This window comes from Heterocephalus glaber, unplaced genomic scaffold (assembly GCF_053883595.1).
Source record: "Heterocephalus glaber isolate CG9 unplaced genomic scaffold, H.glaber_assembly_v1.0 deba00001564, whole genome shotgun sequence".
Taxonomy (NCBI): domain Eukaryota; kingdom Metazoa; phylum Chordata; class Mammalia; order Rodentia; family Bathyergidae; genus Heterocephalus; species Heterocephalus glaber.
This window is the reverse complement of record NW_028258351.1, coordinates 16,445,954-16,469,872: the sequence shown is the minus strand read 5'-3', so window position 1 is coordinate 16,469,872 and position 23,919 is coordinate 16,445,954. Positions and strand designations below refer to the sequence as shown.

The following is a 23,919-nucleotide window of genomic DNA, read 5'->3' as shown; positions in this document are numbered from 1 at the left end:
ACTATATAATATATATGTTTATTAACAAAACAGGGAAGAAGAGAGAAAACAACAACAAGAAAATACTGATGCCATTATGGGAAATTTGAAACACATTTTCTGTCCCTGTTGTAATACAAATAAGATTTCAGATGTTCTTTTTTTTTTTTTTGGTACCGGGGATCAAACTCAGGACCTTGAGCTTGGGAGGAGGGCGGCGGAACCACTGATCTAAATCCCCGGCCCAAGATTTCAGATGTTTAAAAAGCAAGAGAAGAGGTTTTGCTCTAAATAATACCACTGTTGGCTTGGAAATCTCCTTCTCACCAGGCTTTGGTAATATGGCCAGTCTTCTTCAGGGGGATAAGATTCTCTCTTCTCGAAGGCCCAGGGCCCATTCCATAGAGATCATTTACTGCCTGAGGCCCCAATCCAGATGATTGGAAGGCTGGCACAGGAGCTTACCTTCCTCAGTCTGGCTGCAAAAGTTGAACTTGGGCTTCTGTGAAGGTACAATGAATAGCAAGATGGCCACAAAGATAGCCACAGTGGCATCAGTGGCATACCTAGGTGAGAAGGAGCACACAAGAGTTTAGCTCAGGTTGTCTGCTACAGTGAGAGCTATGCACCAACCTGTCCTAACTTAGCCAGATCTATCCCTAAAAGCTCCTATATGGAGAAACAGGCTCACTGAATATGAAAGCTGGAGCCCCCAGAGCCAAGATCAGGGTGGTATGAGAGACTGAGTCCTGGGGTGAGCAAGATGCCCACATTCTTGGCCTCCAACTTAGGGCAACTCTCAGCAGCTCATTTGCCTCTCTCACCCTACACTGGTTCATGGGTGAACTTTGTGACTTCTTCTCCAGGGCTTACCAAGGTGACCTCAAGGACTTTGGTGCTGACCCCAGCAGGCAAAAATGGAATGGCCAGTTGCAGGCAGCATCTACATGCCCACATCTCCTGCCTTTTCTAGGATATACAAGTTTGTTTCTCAACATTTCTTCCATGCTAAAAACATCAGGGCCAATAGAGAAACTCACATAGGCCACTTTTGCCAAATTTCTAAGAAGCTTCTGGGCCTTGGGATGTATGTCTTGGGAGGGATCTGAGGAAAGATCAAAAAGGAAGACTGCAGAGCAAAGATTTGGAAGCCAGAATTCTAGAAGAACTACTCCTGGCCTGACAAACTCTGTACCAGGGCCAGGGCCACTCTACTTGACCATGCATTTTCTGCCGAGGGTACTATAGAAACAGATGCTTTTGTGGTCTTGCCATAACGATTGTTCAGAAAGGAAAATGAGTCATGAAACCAACAAAGTGTCCTCTGAAACCCAGCTTCAGAACAAAGGGCCCAACCCCACACATTCCTCTTGCCAGCTATACCAGCAAACAGCAGCATCTAGGCACCATTGTAATGAAGCAGAGGCTTCTCCCAATCAAACAACTTACATTTTCTTATCCTCCACCCAGGCAATGGACACCCAGCCTGGCATGAAACCAGGATCTCGGGAGAACCACAGGCCAATCAGCAGGAGGAAGCAGACCAGGACGTTGACCTCAGCGAAGGACAAGGGTCCCAGCTTGCTGTACTCCTCCTGTATCACTCCATAGGCAGCCTTCTCCTTATTCCTACTCTGTATCCCACAGCTGCAGGATTTTTTAAAACTGGAGAATGTAAAAATGAGAGAATGGTAGGACAGAGGGTTGGCCCAGGCACAGGTGAGACATAACCCAAATATTGTACAGAACCCAAATATTCCACCTGCTGCAGGGCCTGGAGCAAGTCCCTTCCTCCCTCTTTCCTTCTATGTCTTTTATCTACCTCCTCTCCCTCCTAGGACATCATGGCGAGTGCCCAGAGCATTCCCTAGGGGTGCCTCCAGAGCTTGGGGTTACTCCCCCAAAGGAGGCCTGAGAAGGTACAGGAGAGGTGATGGGTCTCAACCGGGTCTCAGGGACAGTCAGTGCAGGAAAGGAGAGAATGGCCAGGAGGATGAGAGGCTGAGAACAGAAGAGTGAGCAGGAGGATGGGATACAGAAAGAAGCAAAACAGAGGCAGTCATAGCAAGGGGGATCTGGCAGGTGCCTGGTAGCCAAGGCAGGAAGGAAGCCAGCCCAGCCTCTGTTCTTGGATGGATCCCCTAGGGTGGCCCATTGGTAGACGGACCCAGCCAAAGTGCCGTGCAGGATCTCCCCTCAAGTTGGTGTTTGCCTGAGGGGGCAAGGAGGCTGGGGATAACGCAGCTGAGGGGAAAGGGTAACTAGGACCACTGATGCACAGGATGTAGACCCCAAGGTGTTCTCTGGGGGTTCTCTTTACACATTCTGTCCACTGTTGGTCTGAGCAGGTGGGCAAGGCCAAGATCATTGTCCCTGAAGATGCCTCCCTGCAAGTGTCCTTCGGGCGCCTACCATAGTCCGACCTCCACTGCAAGATGGGCAGGCTGATGGTGCCCTTGTGGTCTTGATGCTAGGCCAGCTCCCTCTGCTTACATGGCCTTGAAGCTTTAGGGAAGCCCTAGGCCACAATTAGTGCTTCTGACACCTGGTACACCTGGACCCTGAAGCTGCCCAGGGCAGCAACCCTTGGCCTCCCCAGGAGGGAATGCAGGGTTGCGTTTGGAGAGCACAGGCTCTGCAGCAGAACTGCCTGGATTCTAATCTCAGGCCCATTACTCCCATGCCATACCACCCTGCACAGGCCATTCAACCTCTCCAGGCCTCAGCTGTCTCATCTGTAAATTGGCACTAATAATAATAGTACCTACATCATAGACTGCTGTGAAGATTAATGAGATTCATAAATGTAGAGCATTTAAAATAGTGTCTGGTATAGCATATGCATCAACATGTGTTGGCCATTGTGACTTCTTGCTGCCCCATGAGGAAACAGATGCCTACAGGCAGCAGGTTTGGAGCCATTTCCTGAAAGATTGGCTGGAAGGATATGAACAAACAAGCAGGACTTTGGTCCTGGCACAGATTTGCGATGTAGAGTGAAGAGAGCTTCGGTCAGAGCCAAGCTGTGCCAGCCAGCAAGGAGGTAAGCAACTTCCCTCTCACCAGGTGTAGGGCAGGAGGGCCTTGGACAAGAGGCCAGTGGATAGTGTGGGAGTGCTGCTTCTACTATTATGATCATTATTCTGACTGTCTTGAACATGTTCCGTAATTTTTCGTAACAATTTTCAAAAGAGTTCCTCCTTCTTCACAAGAAGACAGAAAAACACACCATTTTTCCCTTTAAATTATAGGTTTCCCAGGCACTTTTCCTCCACTCCACTGCTTATATCCCTCCCCACCACCTGTGTTTTACTTGGCTCAAGCTCCCTGTGAAGTAAGGCCCAGGACAGACACACTTAGCTCCCAGTTCTGTCCTTTCCACCCCATGTGGCACAATCACCTTTGTGCCACAGACACATTTATGTCTTTTAAAATAACAACATTAAAAAAAAAAAAAAACTATTTGTCAGCCACATGTCATGGTTTCTATCCAAAGTCTGGCTACTCTCAGGGGTGACTCTGGCTGGACTTGACTCTTTTGGGAAGAGGAGGGTAAACTTTCTAGGACAGAACACTGCTGGGAAGAGGCATTCAGTGAAGCTCTGGGTTTGGATTGATTTGGACAATATCAGAAGGCTGCTGTGACCTGGCCTAGTGGACTCAAGCAACCAAGCAGAAGTTTGTCCAGCAGTGTTGATTTGGCATGTGGGGACAAGTTTCTCTTTAATGGCTTTAGGCACGTTGATGACACACTTGCTCTTTCTCCCTGGGATGAGAGCCTTCTAGGTGCAGGGGTCATAGAGGTCCTAGAAGAGCTCAAAGTCAAGGGGAAGGAGTGGCACTGGAATCTGAAGACAGATATCGTAGCCCTAGGGCTATGATATACCTGAGGGCAGCTCAGAGCAGGAAGCAACTTCTTCTGAAATGGGATGGAGGTGAGGGGAAGTAGAGAAAGGGGTAGCCAGGAAAGCAGCATTTCAACTGACTGGGGAGTAGGGCAGGTTGGAAGGTAGGAAATAGCCACCCAAGCAGAGGGAACAATGTGTGCAAAGGCACAGTGAGCAGTGGGGGTGGTGGGAGTGGGGACCCCTGCACCCCAAAGAAGACCTTTACAGACTGGCTGGAGGTTGAGGGTTCTCTGTAAGGGTGTGGCATGAGTAGAGGGAGGGTATTCTGTGAGCCACTCAAACTTACTTGCATTTCATATAAATGCACTGGAGCCACAGCCAGGAAAGTAGCAGCATCAGCAGCATGTTGGGGAAGGCAAATCCAAACCAAGAAGCAAAGTTCAACAGATCCTTGCTGTCAGGAAACAGTCTGAAAAGAAAGGCAGTGGCCTGGACCTCGAGCCAATGCAGAGCTGTGGGAAGCAGTTTGGGCTCTGTGACTGGAGGCTGGGAAGTTGCTGGATGCTGAGAGGTGGCCCCAGTTAGAGGCTACGTCCTCGCAGGGTCCAGCCACCCAGGTACATGACCCACATTACCCTCTAATCAAATGTAGACCCAGAACACGGCCATGGCACAAGATGAAGCTGAGAAATTAGCAGTTAACCCTTCTGTGGATCCAGACCCTGCTAAAAATCTCATAAAAGTTATGGTCCATCCCTCTAGAAAACAACAGCTTTGTACACATGCACACATAATTTGGCCAACAGCTCCAGGGGATCCACAGGTGCCTTAGTGCTCTCACCTGTGGGTTTCTGCAAAGGAAAGGCCCCCTTAGGAAAGCTAATCTCAGAAATATCCTGGGATGGAACTGGAAGATGCTCCCTAAGCCCCACCTCCCAACCCAGGCCTCTGCTATCCCAAGGCTACCTCCCTGGGAGGGTGTCAAAGCAGACACTCAGTGTTCCCTACTCAGACCAGATAGGCTGCTTTCCCCTGTTGGGAGCAATGCTACATAATTCTAAGGAAAAATCATTTGCGTAGGCCTAGTTTTCCTGCCTACAGGCCAGCAATAACACTCCAAGACATACTTCCATTTTGGCCTCAGGTCACAAGGGAGATCTCAATGATCCCATGATGCTGTAATCCTCCAGGACAAGACCACACCTGTGGGAGACGCCCTGGGAGGAACCAAATCTTCATCTGTGTAGTTCCTGGGAGGAACTAAATCTTCATCTGCACAGTTCCTCATTGTTCTTAGATTTCCGCTGCCCCCACCCAGTCTTTTGTTACACTTTGTTCATCGCAATATGATACTGAAATCTACATTATTCATTTGTTACAGTTGTTTCTTTGGATGTACTAAATAAAAGGTGCTGCAAGCTAGGGCTTCTTGTCTTTGCCGCCTAGAGCAGCACTGATCAGACCCAAAGCTCAGCTTCTTCTCAGTCTCCTTCGTGTACCTTTCCTGTAATTCGCCGTGTGCTGCCGTGGCTTGCAGGAGACTAGGACTTACTGCAGAGGTTCTGGTAACGTCCCCTTCCCCTGTTCCCTACATTCCCCAGAAGAATTTAGGGGGAACCCTAAGGATGTCATCACAGAAAACACTCCCAGTCTGGCTGTTGAACCTCCGATTTCTGCCCTGCTGGGCTGCAAACCTGTTCTTCCTACCTCCTAGCCGTTGGCCAGCCACTTTCCCCACCCCTGCCCAGACCTCTAGTCTGTACAGGATAAGCACCACCTTATTTTTGTCCTAACCACTACAGTGTGTACATACCTCAGTGCACTTATTTACCAGATCGGCCTGGAGCTCCCCCGCATGTGGCTCCCTCAACAGACCCTGAGAACCTCACAGCAGGCCCAGGCTTCTCGAACTTTCATGATCCCAGACCCACCCAGCACAGGGCCAGGCACAGATATAAGATCCTCATGGCCAGGGTCCCTTTGTGGCCAAGGCTGGAAAGTTCCAAAGTACCTTTGTGGTCCACCTGAGGCTTCGCAGGGGAGAATACATCACCTCAAGGGCAATTAGTGGGGCTACAGTAATTGAAACAGTAAGGGAATAAGTGACCAAATCCAAACCCTTCATCCATCCATAGAACCCAGTATCATAGGACCAAAGCCATTAATCAATGTTAGTGGGCCAAGGGGCTCAAGAGATTCTTGTAGAGATGTTGATTTTCTACATATTCTAACCCAGGCATCTATGCCTACATTGTCCTCTCCCTGACTTCAGCTCAGAGTTGCATCGACCTTCCCTGTCTGGGCTAGAATTTCTGAGCCCAGGAGAAAGGTAGGATTCCCTCCAGGGTACAAAGCAACCTTGTCCATTAGCTCCCTGGACATCAAGTCCCTATCCCCTTGAATGCTTCTGAGTGGTGCAGGGGTGCTGGGACACAGGGGCTGGGTGGGGTACAATCCATCCCTGCCAGGCTCCCCACTCCAGGGCCCAGCTGAGGAGGAGGGAAAGGTGAGTAGGTCCCTCCAGCCCGAAAGGGGCCCACTCTGATGTTCCCTGAAAGCACGGCCAATGACTCACTCATTCATCTGGCCCAGGAGCACCACGTTGGGTCCCGTCCCAGTCAGGGTGGCGGTGCCCCCGATGCTGGCTGCATAGCACACACACAGGCTCATAGCCTTGCACATGTTCTTCCTTTCCTGGTCCTCCTGCTTCTCCATGGTGGGGCCTCCAAAAGTCACTTGGGTCTCTGTGGTGGACACAGCACTATTAGCTGAGCCAGTCATGGGGGGCTGTCCAGCAAACCCCAGCTCCTGACCCTGCTGCTAACCTGAGGACAAGGACATCCCCACCCTGTCGGGTGCCTCCACATGCGTTCTCCAGCCTGCAGCCAAAGTCATAATCAGGCTCCATATGTCTGTCCACAGTCACTTCCCATGGCTTCCCTACAGCTCCTCCATTCTCCTGCCAAACTTAGCAACTTAAGACAAGACCCATGCCCACTCTGTCCCGACTCCTTGCTGTTACCAGGCTGCTCCCTACATGTTCAAATCCACCTCAACTGCCTCTTCTCCTAGCAGTTTCTCCCATTCTTGAGCTTCCTAAGTATCCAGTTTATGGCATGCCTGTGGCCTCCCCCAGCAGAAGACTCTTGCGAGGAGCCATCCTACTGGGCTCCATGAGTCAGAGGTCGGTGTGTGCTTGGTCATCCCTGCAGCCCAGGACCTCACTGAGGGTCTGGCAATCAGCTTTCCTTGTGCAGGGTCCTGGGGTAGGGAACAGGCAAAAGGCAAAGCAAATGGATGCTACCTTATATTCCCTGGGCTCTATACCTAGCAGGAAGGCCTCCCTGAAGACCATACTGAGGAGCAAGAGGTAAGGGGCACTCAATGGGCATCAAAAGATGTCCTGAGAAATAATAAAATGAGCACTTCACTGATTTCTGTGATTGGCAGGAGCTGAGGGTAGAACCTTGTTATAAGCTCTTACTAATGGAAATGCAATGTTCTAAGGTCTACTAAAAAAAATTTTTTTTGCAGTACTGGGTTTTGAACCCAGGGCCTTTGCACTAAGCTATGTCCTCAGCCTATCATTTATTTTTTATTTTGAGACAGTGTCTTGCTGAGTCAGTAAATTGCCCAAGCTGGGCTCAAACTTGCAATCCTTCTGCCTCAGACTCTGAGAGTTTCGGGATTACAGGCATGCACCACCATGGCTGGCTCTAAAGGATCTAACTTTTTTGCAACAATCACATTTCTAAAACTTATGAGAACAATACTTCCTAAATTACTTTCTCTATGCATGTTTAAAAAGGATCTATAGAAAACAGGGAGGAAGAGAGAAATGGTCAAAATGTTTGGCAACAGAGGGAAGGAAGCACTGTGTTCCCTAGAGTGCCCTGGCCAGGAGCTCACCTGGCAATTGTCCAGCCTTACCCTTGTCCACTAGCTCCAATGCCCCAAGTCTGGTCTCAGAGGCTGCGTTTGTGGCTTCCATCTGCTGCAGCACGGCCTCTACAATGGGCACCATCATGGCGGTGGTGGCTGTGTTGCTGATCCACATGGACAGGAAGGCTGTGACCACCATGAAGCCCAGCATCAGCCTGCAGAGGAGGGGCAGGGAGCAAAGCCACAGAGTACTCCTACTCCCCCAATTCCAAGTCTCCAAGGGGCTACCCCTTGCCACCCAATCGAGATTGAGTATGCCAACAGGGGATTTTAGTTTGAGTGTCAAGCCCCTTTCCCCGCTTCCTTCCTTCCTCTCTCCCTCCTACCCCCATCTCACAAACATTACTGATGTCTACCCTGCTGGTTACTAAAACAAGGTTCTCTAGACCCAGTTCTGATTCTAAGGAGCTCCTGTATAAGAGGGGAAGCACAGACATCAAGATGGTGCCAACTCAATATGAATGGCACGCTCCAAGTATGACCCAGGTACATGCAGGCAGCCCCAGTTTGCTACTTGTGTCTAGAAGAGCCTCCCCATCCTAGACCCAGTCTCCTCTCTCCTAAGTTTAGAAGGGTCACACAGACAGCCTGCAGGTGTAGGGAGAGCTTGGGAAAGTGTGGCCTTCCTTTCGGCTGCCCCCCTCCCACTCCCTCCACATCACACTTTGCCATGGATCAAATCGAACTGTTCAGAAAACACATTCCCTTTGCTCATAACCCATTGTCTTTTACTGCTTCTCTCACTCTGCTGACTACCTGGAGAGCTTCTCAGGGTCCTTCAAAGCCCTCTCAGACATCATCCCCCATCCATGGCCTGCCTCAAAGTGCATGCCAGGTGGGGCTGGCCATACCCTTCTCTATCTTCCCTTCTCTATTCATCATTAGGTAGAGTCCAGAGAATCAGTGTCCATGCCTGCTCTGTTCTTGGGCTGAGAGCGAGGCAGGGCCTGCTTCTTCTCCAAGGCTCCACACAACCCAGGGGCATGAGGCCAGGAGCAGAAGGCCAGCAGAGTAGAACTCACCTGCACTGGGTCTCCAGGCCCTTGTGCACTCAGGTTCCCCTTCAGGGCTGCTAATTTGCCTGAGGGCAGGCCCCAGAAGGTGGGGCCTGGGGGTGCGCTATACTAAGGTTCAAGCTGGTGTCCGCACAGACTGACCTCACAAACCCATAAAAATAAAGAGTAGCATCCAGGCCAGGCAGAGGCTGAGAGCCCCACACGAGCCTCCCAGAGACCTTGGTTTCCACGTGAAATTTCAAAGCCCTAAGGGAGTCCTCCACATAAGGTCCCCCAGGACAGGTGGTTCCATAGACAGCTGGAAGCTATGCTCAGAGAAGGAGCCAGGTGGCAGGAAGGAGCAGAGAGGCAGACATGTACTTCTTGTCCTTGGAAGCCATAGCTCCAGTGAAGTCCATGGTGGTGGCCTTCCACCTGCTGATGGCAAAAGCCAGCCACTCAAAAGATTCAAGAATAAGAATGCTGAGGTCCACCGTCCTGCGAGCTCATGTTTCTAGATTATGCAGTAGCTTGTGATTGGACCCTATAAATCATTCACAGAAAGGGAATGAAATCTTCTACTCAGGTGAACCTATAGCATGAAGGGAGAGAAGGTCTGGGTCACCAGAAAGACCAATCAAGACCAGTCCTTGATACTTGGACATCCCAGAAGGTGCCTTTCAAGGGCTGAAGGACACACCGTTATTTAAGGGGCATATTACACAAGATGTACCTCACAAGATGTACCCTCAGTTCCCGAATACAGAGTCACAGACCTTGTCAGACATGCTCAGTCCAATCTCCATACGCCCCTCAAAAAATCACCCCCCAATCCCACCTCCAATTCCTCATAACACCCAACTTCTTAGAGCTGTGCTGAGAATTGAATGTGAGGATGCATAAGGTTCCAGCCCCGTGCCCAGCATTGTAGACACTATATTATTATGATTGTGATTCCGGCATATAGCCCCACGGGCTGACTGGAAATGGACTGTGTGCTGCTTGGTGCTGCTTTGTGAAGGCCTGAGAAGCTAAAGCCCAGAGTGATGTGGAGGAGATGAGGCCAGACACTATTGTGCAGGGGGACAGATGTCCCAGTTTGAAGGAGTGACCTTTTTTGTTTCCCCCTGAGTTGGGTAGCTGAGCCACTTCTGGCCTGCTTTACTGGCAAACCAGGCACAGCTTGATCTAGACTCCATCCATCTTGCTTCCTGTGGAATTCTGCAGCCACCCCCCCAGGGAGCCTGCCAGGACTCTTGCTGAGCAGCCTTCTCACCTCCTGCTGCTACCACCTATGTACCTGGTCTTCCAGCTAAAATCTAAACCTGCTCCACCCAGGGACCAGCCTGCCACATCCAGGTAAGCAGTGGCCAGCCTACCCTCACCCCTGGAGGATGGCTGGGGCATACCACATTCCTCTCCCAGCCTTGCCCATGCAGACCACATGGCCAGAAAGAGAGGCATAATTACCGTGCAGGCTTGGCTCCCACCCAGAGCAGCGTGCGAAGCGCGATCCTCTTGTGCAGGTTCCAGCGCTCCACGGCCACTGCCACAATGAGGCTGCCCAGGAACAGCATGTTGGTGTCCTTCATGTACTGGACACATACCTAGAGGGTAGCATGGAGGCACTGTCAGGGCACCCTCCTTCCCCTGACCACATGATCCTTGGGCCCAGAGTCACCCACGTCCCCAGAAACAAACTAGCAGACCAGATGCTGACTTCAGGGCCAGCTTGGAGTTATATGTCTCTATTCCAGGGGGAATCCACCAGGGGGGAGTGTCTGGTGACCCCCCAGGCCTAGACAGCTCAGAGAGCGGCTTGGAAAAGGAAGGAGTCTATGAGAGAACCAGGAAGTCACCAGGACCCCATAGCTGCTCACCTCTTTGGAGTCCAGTATCTGAAACAGTGGAAAGAGCAAAACAGGCATGAGGGAGGTGACAGCCACTGGGATGACATCTGTGCACCAGTAAATGGCCATGATGATGATGATGTAGGCACACCTGACAAACTGAAGAGACAGCCCTGAGACCATGCCAGGCCGCACCTGCCCCCTCCCCAGATCACCAGAAAGCAGCTGGCAGGGATTCCCATCAGAGGGAGTCCCGTGCCCCTGGTCAGCACAGCTCTCCAGGTTTAGGCCAGCAGGGGCACAGACTCTGCCATCAAAAGACTCCTGTCCCCACTCCCAGCCAACCCTGCCTCCTTCCCAGATGTGTTCTTTCATCTTCTCAAACCTTGGATTGGTCACTTCTCAAAAGGAAAGAATAAAACTAGGAAGAAAAGGAAGGAGAAGGAGGGAGGGGAGGGAGAGAGAAGGCAGGGGCCGGGGCAGAAGGGAAAAAGGAGAAAGGGGAAAAAGAACAGAAAATGCCATTTTGAACGACCTGCTCTAGGAACTACACAAAATTATTTTGCAGAGGCATCATCTGCATTTGAAAATTAGGTGCATTTCTCTCCATATTCTCTTTCAACCCGACTTCCTTTTCTCAACATCCTGTCATGGTGATTTCTTCACATTGTTACATAGCCTTAATTTCGATTATTTCTAAAAGTGCAGATCTTCCATAAGTTTGATGAATCGCTTTACTTCTTTGTCCTCCCATAGCCAACTGAATGCGGTTTCCTCTGCTCTCTGTGGCCACTCTGCTTTATCCGTTCACTTATTTTTAAGTCTGACTTTAGGAGAGGTTCCCTGACACATCCTCCAATTCCCAATACCTGCCCCTCACTTCTTTCTCACAGAGCTGCTCCAAGTCTCCCGGCTCTCAGAAATGCACCTGTAAACCAGCTCATCCAGAAAATCACCAGCACTGTTTCCCAGGTTTTCTGTTTTTGTCTTAGTATAATTAAAATGATGGTGCCCTGATGCTTTGGTGCCTGACGCTCTCCCTTTCAAAGGCCTCCAGCTTTTACTGTTTGCCTTTAATTTTGTATGGGCTGCCTATTTACATACATCCTCTAGCTACTTAGCCAGTGGCATCTTAGCTCTGGAGTGAGACAAGGCTGGGTTCCATGCAACCACTTGCTTCCCTGCCCCTCACTCGCTGTAGGACTTGGGGAAAGTCATTGAACACCTTGGCCTCAGTCTCATCACCTATTAAAATGCAAGTAATAATACCAATCTCCTTTGGCTCTTTGGTGTTTCATCGCAATTCTCGCAGTCATCTTTATGAAGGCTGGTTCAAGTCTTATTTCAAAGTCTGGATTCAGTGTTCTGGGTTTCCCCTGATGTTTTAATGACCTGCTTGTGTGAGTAGAGTTACTTATGTTTTCTTTTAAGACCCTAAGAGTTTTAACAGGCTCACACTAATCTGCTATGGAACTGTTACAAAGTCCACATTCTAGAGCTATGGACAGATAGCTACGCTTCCATGTCTATGAGAACGGCACGTGGTTTTTTCCACCTAAATAGCTCACCAAATAAAATTTATAGCAGACTAGTGGTCTCTCCTTTGATATGTTTCCTGATCTTGTCCAGATATTTATGCTTTGACACAAATTATAGCCCAATTTCCCAAAGTCCAAATTCCCTGTAGAGAGTGTCTACCTCCCCTGGCTCTCCTAAACCATTAAAGCACAGATGCTATCTTTTTAACTTTTATCTTTTATCTTTTTTTTTTTGAGACAGAGTCTCACTATGTAGCCCAGGCTGGCCCTGAACTCACTACGTAGCCCAGGCTGGCCTCGAACTCTCGGTGGTCTTTTTGCTTCAACCTGCGTCTGCACACCCAGCCCTTAACATTCATCTTATCTAACCTGAGAAATCAGGAAAAATATGAAAGTCAAATTTCCTAAAAGATCAGTAAGGATGATAAAGTTCCTTCTGCTTTAATTCTTACAAAGAAGTAGCCTGAAGTTAACCAGTTATTTTTCTATTATTCTCCCTGTCTCTCCCTTACTTATGACAGTATCTTTGAAATGACCAATTCGCTCTTTGTTCTTCCAACCTATCCTTCTCAGCCTATCAAATACCCATTCTATTTTATGGTACGAAGTGTTGCCAGATCTTAGAATAAAAAATAAAGCCAATGGACATCTTTTAATTTGCAGAGATTTGGGTTTTTTATAATCCCCATGGTCATTGCCTTTAGTCAGGGCATATCTTTGCCCGGGTCTCTCTGTCTTCTAATTTGATCTTTCTATTTCTATCAACCCACACGGTCCTCCCTTTTTCTCTTTCAAAAATCTGGTGGCACCACCTCCTTGTTCAAAAGCCTCCCGTGGCCTTCAGGACCAAAACCAAATGCCTCAGCAGTCCTCACAAGGCCCTCTTGGAGGAACTGGGTCCTGTGACCCTCCAGCCCCACCTCCTCACCCATTCACACCCTGGCCAGTTCTAAGGTCCCCAAAGCATTTGCAGACTAAGGCGAAGCTCTGTGCCTCACAGCCTTGGCCTGGAGAGAGAGCTGCATGTTCAGCTCGGTGTTCTTTCCCAGATGCCTTCCCTGCCCCCTCCACAGTCTGCTTTGTGCCGTTCCTCAGCAATTAGTGTACTGGATTACTGCCATTGTTTCCTTCACTCTCTCCCTGTGTCATTGGGTTGGGGATGGGTCTGCGAGGTCCCAGAGGCTGAAATAAGGGACTTATCCCACCTTTTTTTTTTTTTTCCTGTTTTTTGAAACAGGGTCTCATTATATAGTCCAAGTTGGCCTTGAGCTCACTGTGCAGCCCAGGCTGGCCTCAAACTCAGGCAATCCTCCTGCCTCAGCTTCCTGAGTGCTAGGATTGGCTCGTGCCACCACAGCTGGCTCCCCTCTTTTAAAATAAGTTTGCAGGTTTGCTGACTCCGGTCACAGAAAAAGGGTTTTCAGGACACAAGAGTGTAAGAGACATGAGAAGGTTTATTAAGAAAGAGACACAAGGGGCAGTCCAGAGCAGAATGAGAGTGCTTAGAGAGATGACACACACTGCAGTTGGGAATTGGAGATCGTCATGTTTTGGGTGGTGGGAATCTGTGGAGTTTGATGATCTATAGTCTTAGAATTGTCTAGTGGGTGGGAGAGGATGCCCCACCCATAATAAAGATAATGGTCCATTCATATAGGAAATGGTAATTTACAGGTGAAAAAGGTGGTCTATTCACAGGTGGAAAAGGATATTTGCAAGGTAAAAGAAAATGAGAAAATTTATTCAGAGGTGAAAGAGAGTTGTCCAGGTTTACTATGTTTCGGGAGAAAAAGAGAAAAATAAATACTGCAAATAAATAAGCTGGGCTTGTGTCCCGAAGCTGCAATTCTTCTTAAAACTACAATTTTTTAAATCTCAGTGCCCTTATTTCCTTTTGTCCTAGTTTTTATTTCTTCCATCCTACTTCACCTGCACCACTACCAGTGTGCAACTTGAGAATGCAAACGGTATTTGTAGGTTCACTCTGTCCTCAGCATCCACCACAGGCTCAACACTCACAAGAGATGCTCTGCAAGTGCTTAGCAAAGGAAGCAAAGGACGGGACCAGCATCATCTGAGTCAAGCTAGGACCAGGATGCTGAGACGTCACGCTTGCCCTCTCACTGTTCATTTTCACATCTTCTCAGGGAGCAGGTGTCAGACTTCTAAGACATCGCACCAAGACAGAGACATTCTTCATCTCAGCTGTGTTATCAGTCATAAAAAAATAAATCTTTCAGCCTGGGAGGTGTAGTTCAGTGGTAGAGCATTTATCTAGAATGCTTAAAGCCCTGGATTCCATTCCTAGCTCCGCAAAAATAAGTAAATACATTTTTAAAAAATTTTTTAAATAAATCTTTTACAGCACTCCACAAAAACCCCAAGACACCTCCTGCTGCCTGAAGCCCTGGCCCACTGCCATCTGGGGTTGGATGGTTCTTCGCTGTGGGGACTCTCCTGTTGTGTGTACTGTGGGAAGTTCACAGCACCCTTGCTCTCCACTGGGGAGATCCCAGTAGCATCCTCTCCAGTTGTAGCAACAAAAAGATGTCTCCAGAATTTGACACATTGGCTGTGCAGAAGAGAGAAGAATTGGAGTCTAAGGAAGGTCACCCCAAAATATGATGCCCTGGCATACTGGTCATTTTCAATTAAAGGAACTCAGAGAACAGCAGGAGATAGCAGATGCTGTCTCTACTCCAGCATCTCTGGATCTGCTTAAACTCCTGTCCCACAAAGGAAGAAACAATGACCTTGGGTCTCTTCTCTGAATGTTCATTAACTGAATGCCTATTACAGTAAGAGACTGAAGTCTGTCAAAACACCTGGATAGACATTTGTCACACCCCACAGTCCTCTAATTTGACCCCATTCGGTATTCCAAATGATACAGGAGACATATAACTCTCAACCTGCTAGACGTCAGATGTGTTGAGTTGTGTCCCTGAATATCAAAGAATGAATTCTGAGGAACAATGGAGATTAAGAGAAGGAAAAGTTTATCGAGAGATAGCTCCTGAAAGACAGAAGGAGTCCTGAAAGTGAGTTGCCACTGAGGCCATTTTCCCAAGAATGTTTTATAGAGCAAAATCATGAGGTGAGTATAAGATTACAAGTATAGCCACTTAGCTAATATTGATCTAATAGGGAAGCAAGGCTCTTAGCAAGGGCACGTGGCTAGCATTATTAACCTTGGCTTATCTATGGCATTTATTTATTTATTCATTTATTTTTCTATACTGGAGATCAGGACCTTGCGCTTGCCAGGCAGGCACAGTGCCACTGAGCTAAATCCCCAGGCCTGTATGAATTTTAAAACAGAAACATTTTTTGAGAAGGCATGGGTTCAGATGTTTTGGGCACCCACATGGGTCTCTGGTGTATATCCGGACTTAATGGACCAGGTGTTATTAATTACAATATAATCTCAAATTTTATAATCTCAAATTATCCCTTAGGGAGGTATGCAAGTCTGGCCAATGTGACTTCATCTTGAGGCCTTGCCTTCTTCAGATGAGCCTCCAGCCACAATTCTGATGTCTTTATTTTTTTCTGCTGACTTCTTTGAGAACTCAGTCCCTCTCTGACTGCATATTAATTTCTATCTCACTTAACTGCCTATAATACAAAGAGAATCATTTCTAATCCATTGTCTGTTTGGCAGGCCAAATAGACTTTATTCTAGGCCACTGTATGTTTCTCCAAGCCCATGAATTCCTCTAAAAATTTTCTACACTTCCAGTAGTCCCTCTGGAAAAGGGTATAAAAGTTTCAGAATCCTGCTAGGCTAGAATGGAATTATGCCAGAGGATTGCCTCCATGTGATATGAGTTTGTATATTTCTTCTCCTATTTAACTTGTTATCAGCTCATCCCAGAGAGCCTTCAGAGGGTGAAGGGAAGCCTTTCTTTTTTGCCCCCACAGGATCCATTTGGACTGAAAACTGTACTAAAGGCAGAAGAGCAGTGTGGTTAGAAGCCAAGGCTGCTACCAGCAGGGCTGGGCAATGTTCACTGTCTACCACTTTGGCAGTCACACTTCGCTGGGCCTGTGGTGTTGGGGTGGGTGGCAGTGGTGATTCCCTCCAGATATTGATAATAAGAGAGTGTGTTATAAAGAATTTTAGGGGCAGGGATTTAGCTCAGTGGTTCCCCCACCTGCTCTGCAAGCGCAGGGACCCAAGTTCGATCCCCAGTACCAAAAAAAAAAAAAAAAATTAAAACAATAATACTAAAAATCAGTTGGCTTTTATGAACATCATGTGATAGCCATTCTAAATGCCATTGATAAATTACCTCTTCTGCTCCCAATCCTTGCCCCTCTCCAGGCTCATTTCACACCCTTCTCTATAAATTGAGGCTTTAAGAGGGCCCATTCTAATGTACGATACGCAGAAAGCCCTTGGTCACTTTTTATTATCTAATCTTAGAAGCAGCAGGTGGCACACATAACCACTGGAGGCTCCTAGAGGAGCTAAGCATGACCATTAGAAAAGAGAATGAGTCCAGGCATGCTGTTGCACACCTGTAATCCCAGCACTTGGAGGGCGGAGGCAGGAGGATCACTGAGTTCAAAGTGAGCCTGGACTACATAGTGAGACAAGGAAGAAAGAAAGAACGAAAGAATGAAAGGAAGGAAGGAAGGAAGAAAAGAGGACGGGACACAAGGCTAACTGCCCCCTTATCTCTGTGCCACCGTTAGGATGTCCGGGAGGTGCCTTGGATCAGTAACAAATTTGACCTTCTCCGGGTAAAATGCTCAAATGTCAGTGGGGAGAGCAGACTAGAAAGGTAAAGTTAGAAAAATCTGGGGAGGGGAAAATAACAATGAAGATTAAGGTGGATTCTACCTGCAGAGACAGAGCACTTCCCGGCCGCTGAGAAAGTGGCTAAAAGCCCACTGAGGCTGAGAAAGCAGACGATGGGAGTTAAAAGTCCATACTAGGCACAGAGCTCAGTGCAAAGCTGAGCACAGTGGGGCCTAATAAATCCATGTGCACATGTAAAAAATGCACAAGTGAATAAAGCCAGAACTCACTGTTCATCCTTTTGTTAACTATAAGGGCACATTCTAAGAAATGTGCCGTTAGCCAGTTTCTTTATTGTGCAAACATCCTGGAGTGTACTTACACAAACTAAGATGGCTGTGACACCCACAGGTGATACAATCTTACTATAGGACCACCATCATCTATGGGATCCAGCACTGACAAAAACGTCATTAGGCAGCATATGACTGTATTAACAATAAGGGTGTCTTCAGCATACTGCATGGTAAAAAATATAGGCAAAGCATATTCAGTGTGTGTGTGTATGTATGTGTGTGTGTGTGTCTGTCTGTCTGTATATCTGTGTGTAGAGTAAAACAAGAGATTGATTCCTTTCTAGAAAGATGACCATCAAAGTATTAATAGTTATGGGATTTGAGAGTGTTTTCATTTTTATTTCCTACTTTACAGACTTGTAAAAAAAGATTTTACAACTTTAACACAATAGATGATGCAGGGCATCCACACCCTATGTGAAAGAGCTGCCTTGTGTCATAGGTGCGGCGCCAGCCCCAGCGGAGCACAACATGACAACGTGGAGCGACAGAGGCAAAGATTAACCAACTGACCTGATCCTGCATAAAGACAACCCCCAGGAAGAGAAGGGAGCAACCAGACCCCGTGACTGAGGACATTAAGTCCACATCTGCCAACAGGACCCAGGACATGCCTTGGCTGGATGGTGAACAGTCTGGGGAAACAGACGGACAGGCCTCTGGTGCAAGAGGGCCCCTCAAAGGCCCATAGGCCCTAACGTTAGGCATAGAAAATCGGGACTGTCTGGGTCCCAAGACTGCAGATCTTGGGAAGAAACCACTCATTCAATAACATAGAAGTTTTTTTGTTGACTCCATCTTTTAAAAAAAATTTTTTTGGGGGGAGGCTGGGGATTTAGCTCAGTGGTTCCGCCACCTGCCTCGCAAGCTCAAGGACCCGAGTTCGATCCCCGGTACCAAAAAAAAAAAGAAAAAGAAAAAAAAATTATTAGTTCATGTGTATAGTGCAAAATGTTTACATTGCTTGTAGGGAATGAGTACATGTATAGAACACACCTTAATGCCTTTTTTATCCCCTCCCCCCTCCATCCATCTCAATTCCCCTTTTTTTCCCCGTACTTGTTTGCAGTACCTATTTACATTCCTCATGTATATGTAATACAAGTACATAACACATCTTAATTCCTTTTTTCATCCCCGTCCATCCCCTCTCTCCTCTTCCTCCATCTATTTTTGAGACAGTCTTGCTTTGTAGTTCAGGCTGGCCCTGAGCTCACTATGTAGCCCAGGATAGTGTCAAACTCACGGCATTCCTCCTGCCTCAGCCTCCCGAGTGCTGAGATTACAGGCGTGTGCCACCACGCCCAGCCCTTCCATCTTTTAACTCATTCCCCATTTTAGGAAGATCTACCTCCCTGCTTCCTATCATCTATCTTTTATTTTGCTCTTTATTTATACTTTGGGTTTCTCATAAAGGAAACCATGTGATATTAAGCTTTTGTGTCTGATAATTTCACTTAACATCGTGGTCTCAGGGTGCAGTCATTTTCCTACAAATGACTGAAGTTTTTCTTTATGGCAGAGTAGTACTCCATTGTCTGTAAACACTACATTTTCTTTATTCTTTCATCTGTTGATGGACACATAGGTGGTCGATCTTTTCTTGATTTTTCTATTTCATATTATTTTCATCTTGCCTTTATTAGGTTTTTGGGGCATTTGTGGTTTTTCTCCCTTTTTTCTTTTTTCTCTCTTCTCTTAGTTTCCATTCTTTCCTTTGCTATTTTTCCCTTACATTGTTTTTCTTTTCCTTCCTGTCTTTTATCTCCTGTTGTTGTTCTCTTTTCTTCTTTTTCTTGTTCATTCTTTCCAGCTACTGTTCTCTATAACTATTAGTTATCTTTTACTCTTCAATAAGACCCCCCCCAACTTCTTTTCTTTCCTCTTTCTCATACCCCATAGATTAATTTTTTCAGAGTATGCTTTTTTCATTCTCTGGTTCCCCACCCCCTTCATCTTTACTAGTATCACTACTAAGCTTTATAAATCTCTGGATATAGTTAAATTTATGCTGTTGATGTTGAATACTGTGTTATTGTTAGTAGAGGTAAAGTTGTTCCATTTAGTAGATATTTAGTATAGGTCAATATTTGGTTTGTGCTAGTGTTCACACTGTTATTATAGATCTCTTTTCTAAGGACAAGGATAGTACTTTATTGGTCCTTAGGGTCTGTCAGTATTCAGTTTGTATTTGATACTATAATTGATACTGATTTTATTACTATAGCTAAGGTGACAGCTGTTGCTATTAATTGGTTTTCTTGAGATGCCAAAGACTAGATGGCCATGGGATCATTAAAAAATATTGTGGCTCATTCCTGGAAAACTGGGTACTAGGCCAAATATGCTGCTACTTTCCATCTAACTAAATAGAAATGGTTGGATCCTGGGACAGAGGCAAGGGCCAGTAGTTAGCCATGTTCAGAGGATACCATGGAAAAGTAAACATTAACTAAAGAGGTTTCCATACTAGAAACAAAGCTTGCCATTACAATCAACCACAAGCCTTGGCCAACACACACACACACACACACACACGCACATGCACACACACACACACAATGAGTAAACAAACAAAAATAGAAGCATGAGAAGACAAGCCAACAAAATGCCTCCAAAAATTCCCAACTCCCCAAAGCTGATCCATGGGGTATCAAAAAGGAGGAAACCAAAAACCACACAACCAAATTATTCAAAATGATATCACGGGAGATAACAAAACAGATTAATAAGGCATTTTTACAAGCTCACAGAAAAGATAAGTAATAAGATATTGGACCAAATAAACAAAATCACCAGCAAGTCTAAAGAAGGCACTAACAAAAAGAAGAGTTAAACAAAACAATGTAAAATATATATGACCAGTATAGAAAAGAATTAGAATCCATAAAAGGGTTCCATGTAGAAATTCAGGAGATTAAAAATTCTATAAAAATATGGGCAGCAGAAATAATCATTGTGAAGACAGAGTCTCAGAACTAAAAGACAGGGATGTTGTCAGTGACCAATTAATGAAAGATACCTTAAAAACAAGAGAGGCTGCTCTGTCTGTTGCTGCTGCTGCTGTTGCTGCTTAATGCCTTCTGCCTGCCTTGCCATGCCATGGGCTGTTTCTCCTCTGCAATGGCCCTCTGCTATGCTGCCCTGTTTTGGAACCAGTTGACTAGGAACTGAAACTTCTACAAACTGTGAGCTGAAATAAACCTGCCCTCCAAAAAAGAGAGAGAGAGAATATGAAGAATGGATCCAATAGCTCCTAGATGATGTTAAGAAGACACTTAATCTAAGATTAAGTGGAATTAGTGAAAAATTAGAATATAGCACAAATAACATGAAAACCTGTTTAATGAAATAATAGCAGTAAACTTTCCAAAAAAGGTAAAAGAATTTAACATACACATAGGTGAGGCATATATAACTGCAAATAGCCATGATCAGAAAACCTCTCCACAATATATTTTAAAAGTCAATAAAGAAAAGCAACAAATCTTATGTTTGTTTTTTGTTTTTTGAGACAAGATCTCACTATGTAGTTCAGGCTGGCCTTGAACTCACTATAATAGCCCAGGCTGGCCTCTAACTTATAATGATCCTCTTGCTTCCCAAGTGCTCGGCTTACAGGCATGTGCCACCGTGCCTGGTGTGCAATGAATCACTTATAAAGAAAAATCCATTTGAATTACAGCAGACTTCTCAACACAAACCTTAAAAGCCAGGAGAGCTTGATGTGTTTTAAACCCTAAAAGAAAACAATTTCCAACCCAGGCTGACATATCCTGCAAAACTATCTTTCAAGATTGATGGAGAAATAAGACGCTTTCATGATAAAGAGCACCTACAGAAATTCGTGATCACCAAACCAGCATTTAAAAAAAATTCTAAAGGATACCCTAGAAAGAGACAATGAAGCTAACAATGACAAAAGGTCTAAAAGAATGAATACACCAGGTAGGGTGAGCAGTTAAGTAGAAGGGAAAGATAGGGAATCAGCAACAGGAAAATAAGGAAATGGCAGGAATAAGTCAATACCTTTCAGTAATAACTCTCAATGTCACTGATCTCAATTTCCCAATTATAAGACATAGACTGACTGGCCAGGTGTAGTGGCATGTGCTTGTAATCCCAAGATGAGGCAGGATTGTTCGAGGCCAGACAAGACTACATAGTGAGTTTGAAGCCAGCCTGGACCACATGGTGAGACCTTGTCTTAAAACAACAACAACAACAAAAACTGTCCCCAAAAAAGACACAGATTGAAAGAATGGATTAAGAAACAAAATCCAACAGTTTGCTGTATACAAGAAACACATTTAACTCAAGAAGAAACTCATGAACTAAAAATTAAAGGATAGAAAACAATATAACATTCAACGGGAGCTGGGTGTGGTGGTGCACACATGCAATCCCAGTACTCAGGAGGCTGAAGCAGGAGGATCGCCATGAGTTCAAGGCCAGACTGGGCTACATAGTGAGTTTGAGCCCAGACAGAATTACACAGTGAGACCCTGTCTCAAAAAAACAAAAACAACAACAACAACAAAAATTCAACAGGAACTCGAAAAAAAAGCAGATATAGCTATCCTATATTAAGACAAATTCAGAATTCAAGCCAAAAGAAACAAAGAACATTTCATATTGGTTAAAGGAATGAGCCAACAGAGAGAGATAGGTAACAATTATTAACATATACACTGAACAACGGTGTACCCCACTTCATAAAACCAGTTCTATTGGACATAAAAAAATCAGATAAATGTAAAAATAATTATAGTGGGAGACCTTAATATCCCACTATCACAAATAGACGGGTCAACTAGACAAAAAAATCAACAAAGAAATATCAGAGTTGTTTGAAAAAAACCTTTAAACAAATGGACTCAGTAGATATCTACAGATTGTTCTAACCAACAACAAAATACACATTTTCAACACCACATAGAATTTTCTCTAAGTCAATAAAATGAGCTGGGGATTTAGCTCAGTAGTTCCTCTGCCTGACTCACAAACCGAAGGACCCGAGTTCGATACCCGGTACTAAAAAAAACCAAATCAACCATAAGCCAATAAAGCAAGCTTAAATAAATGTGAAAGAACTGAAATTATACCATGCATATCATCAGACCTTAGCACAACATAATTAAAAGTTAATGACAAAAGAAAACACTGAGGGCTGGGGATTTAGCTGAGTGGTTCCACTGCCTGCCTCAAAAATGCAAGGTCTTGAGTTCAATCCCCAGTACCAAAAAAAAAGAAAAAAAGAAAAAGGTGAAATCACAATAGAAACTTCTGAAATAAAAAACATTAATAACTACTTCACAAAACTATGCCAATAAATTGTGGAATTCAGAAGAAATGGATAGATTCATAGATACTTATGAATTAGCAAAACAGAACCAAGAATATTTGAAAATTCAAAATAATCCAATCAGGCAATGAGATTGAAGCAGTAATAAATTACCTACTAACTAAGAAAAGCCCAGGTGTGGATGGGTTCACTGTTGAATTCTACAAAAATTTCAGGGAAGTTCTAACACCAATACTCAAGATTTTTAATGAAATTGAAAGGGGATGAGTACTTCCAAGGTCATTCCTGGAAGCTACCATTACCCTGACTCCAAAACCCTTTAAGGATCAAACCAGAAAGGAGAACTCTCTCTAATGAATATGGATGCAACATTCCTCAACAAGATACTGGCAAACAGACTGCAACAAATCATCAGAAAGATCATACACCATGACAAAGCAAGCTTCATCTCAGGGATACAAGGATGGTTTGACATATACAAATCAATAAATGTAATGCATCACATAAGCAGAAACAAGGACAAAAACCATATGATCATCTCATTAGCTGAAGAAAAAGCCTTTGAAAAAAATCCAACATCCTTTCATTATAAAAACACTGAAGAAGCCAGGTGTGGTGGCGTACCCCTGTGAGTTTGAGGCCAGCCTGTGCTATGTAGTGAGTTCAAGGCCACCCTGAACTACATAGTGAGACCCTGTCTCAAAAAAAAAGAAACTGAAGAAAATAGGTATAGAATGACCTAATCTCAATTCGATAAAAGTCATATATGGAAAACCTACTACCAACATAGTATTAAATGGGGAAAGACTGAAAGCCTTCCCTTTAAAATCAGGAACAAGACAAGGTTGTCCACTATCACCACTCTTGTTCAACATAGTACTTGAAACATTGCCAAGAGCAATTAAGCAAGAAAAAGAAAAGTGGTATGAATAAGAAAGGAAGAAATCAAATTATCATTATTTGCAGGTGACACGATCCTATATGATTAAGATCCCCCCAAAAAATTCACAACCAAAAGACTCTTAGAATTAATAACCAAGTTCAGTAGTGTAGCAGGATACAAAATCAACACACAAAAATCAATAGCCTTCCTGTACAGTAATAATGAACCCACTGAGAAAGAAATTAGGAAAAAATACCATTCCCTATAGCACCGAGAAAAATTAAATACTTAAGGACTAACCCCACTAAGGAAGTGGAAGACCTCTACAGTGAAAGCTACAGGACTCTGAAAAAGGAAAATGAAGAAGACAATAGAAAATGGAAAGACATCCCTGTTTCTGGAGAGTCAGAACCAATATACTCAAAACAGCGACACTTCCAAAATTGATATACAGATTTAATGCAATCCCAATCAGA

The 23,919-nt window shown here is 45.3% G+C and overlaps 2 protein-coding genes across 6 annotated transcripts in view; one reads left to right on the top strand and one right to left on the bottom strand.

The window, feature by feature from the left end:
* CUNH17orf100 (chromosome unknown C17orf100 homolog) overlaps window positions 1–5,314 on the top strand; it is a 43,663-nt gene extending 38,349 nt beyond the window's left edge. For both annotated transcript variants that reach the window (XM_087191676.1, XM_087191675.1), the window contains exon 3: window positions 1,450–5,314. The gene's annotated coding sequence lies outside the window, so the exon portion shown is untranslated. The remainder of the gene's footprint in view (window positions 1–1,449) is intronic.
* The window catches only part of Slc13a5 (solute carrier family 13 member 5), a 35,664-nt gene that overhangs the window by 7,194 nt on the left and 4,551 nt on the right, over window positions 1–23,919 (bottom strand). For all 4 annotated transcript variants that reach the window (XM_021238197.2, XM_087191673.1, XM_021238198.2 and 1 more), the window contains 7 exons: window positions 10,645–10,773; window positions 10,235–10,371; window positions 7,758–7,924; window positions 6,403–6,571; window positions 4,174–4,296; window positions 1,429–1,644; window positions 445–545 (listed from right to left, as the gene is read on the bottom strand). In XM_021238197.2, the coding sequence (XP_021093856.1) occupies window positions 445–545; window positions 1,429–1,644; window positions 4,174–4,296; window positions 6,403–6,571; window positions 7,758–7,924; window positions 10,235–10,371; window positions 10,645–10,773 (1,042 nt within the window). The remainder of the gene's footprint in view (window positions 1–444; window positions 546–1,428; window positions 1,645–4,173; window positions 4,297–6,402; window positions 6,572–7,757; window positions 7,925–10,234; window positions 10,372–10,644; window positions 10,774–23,919) is intronic.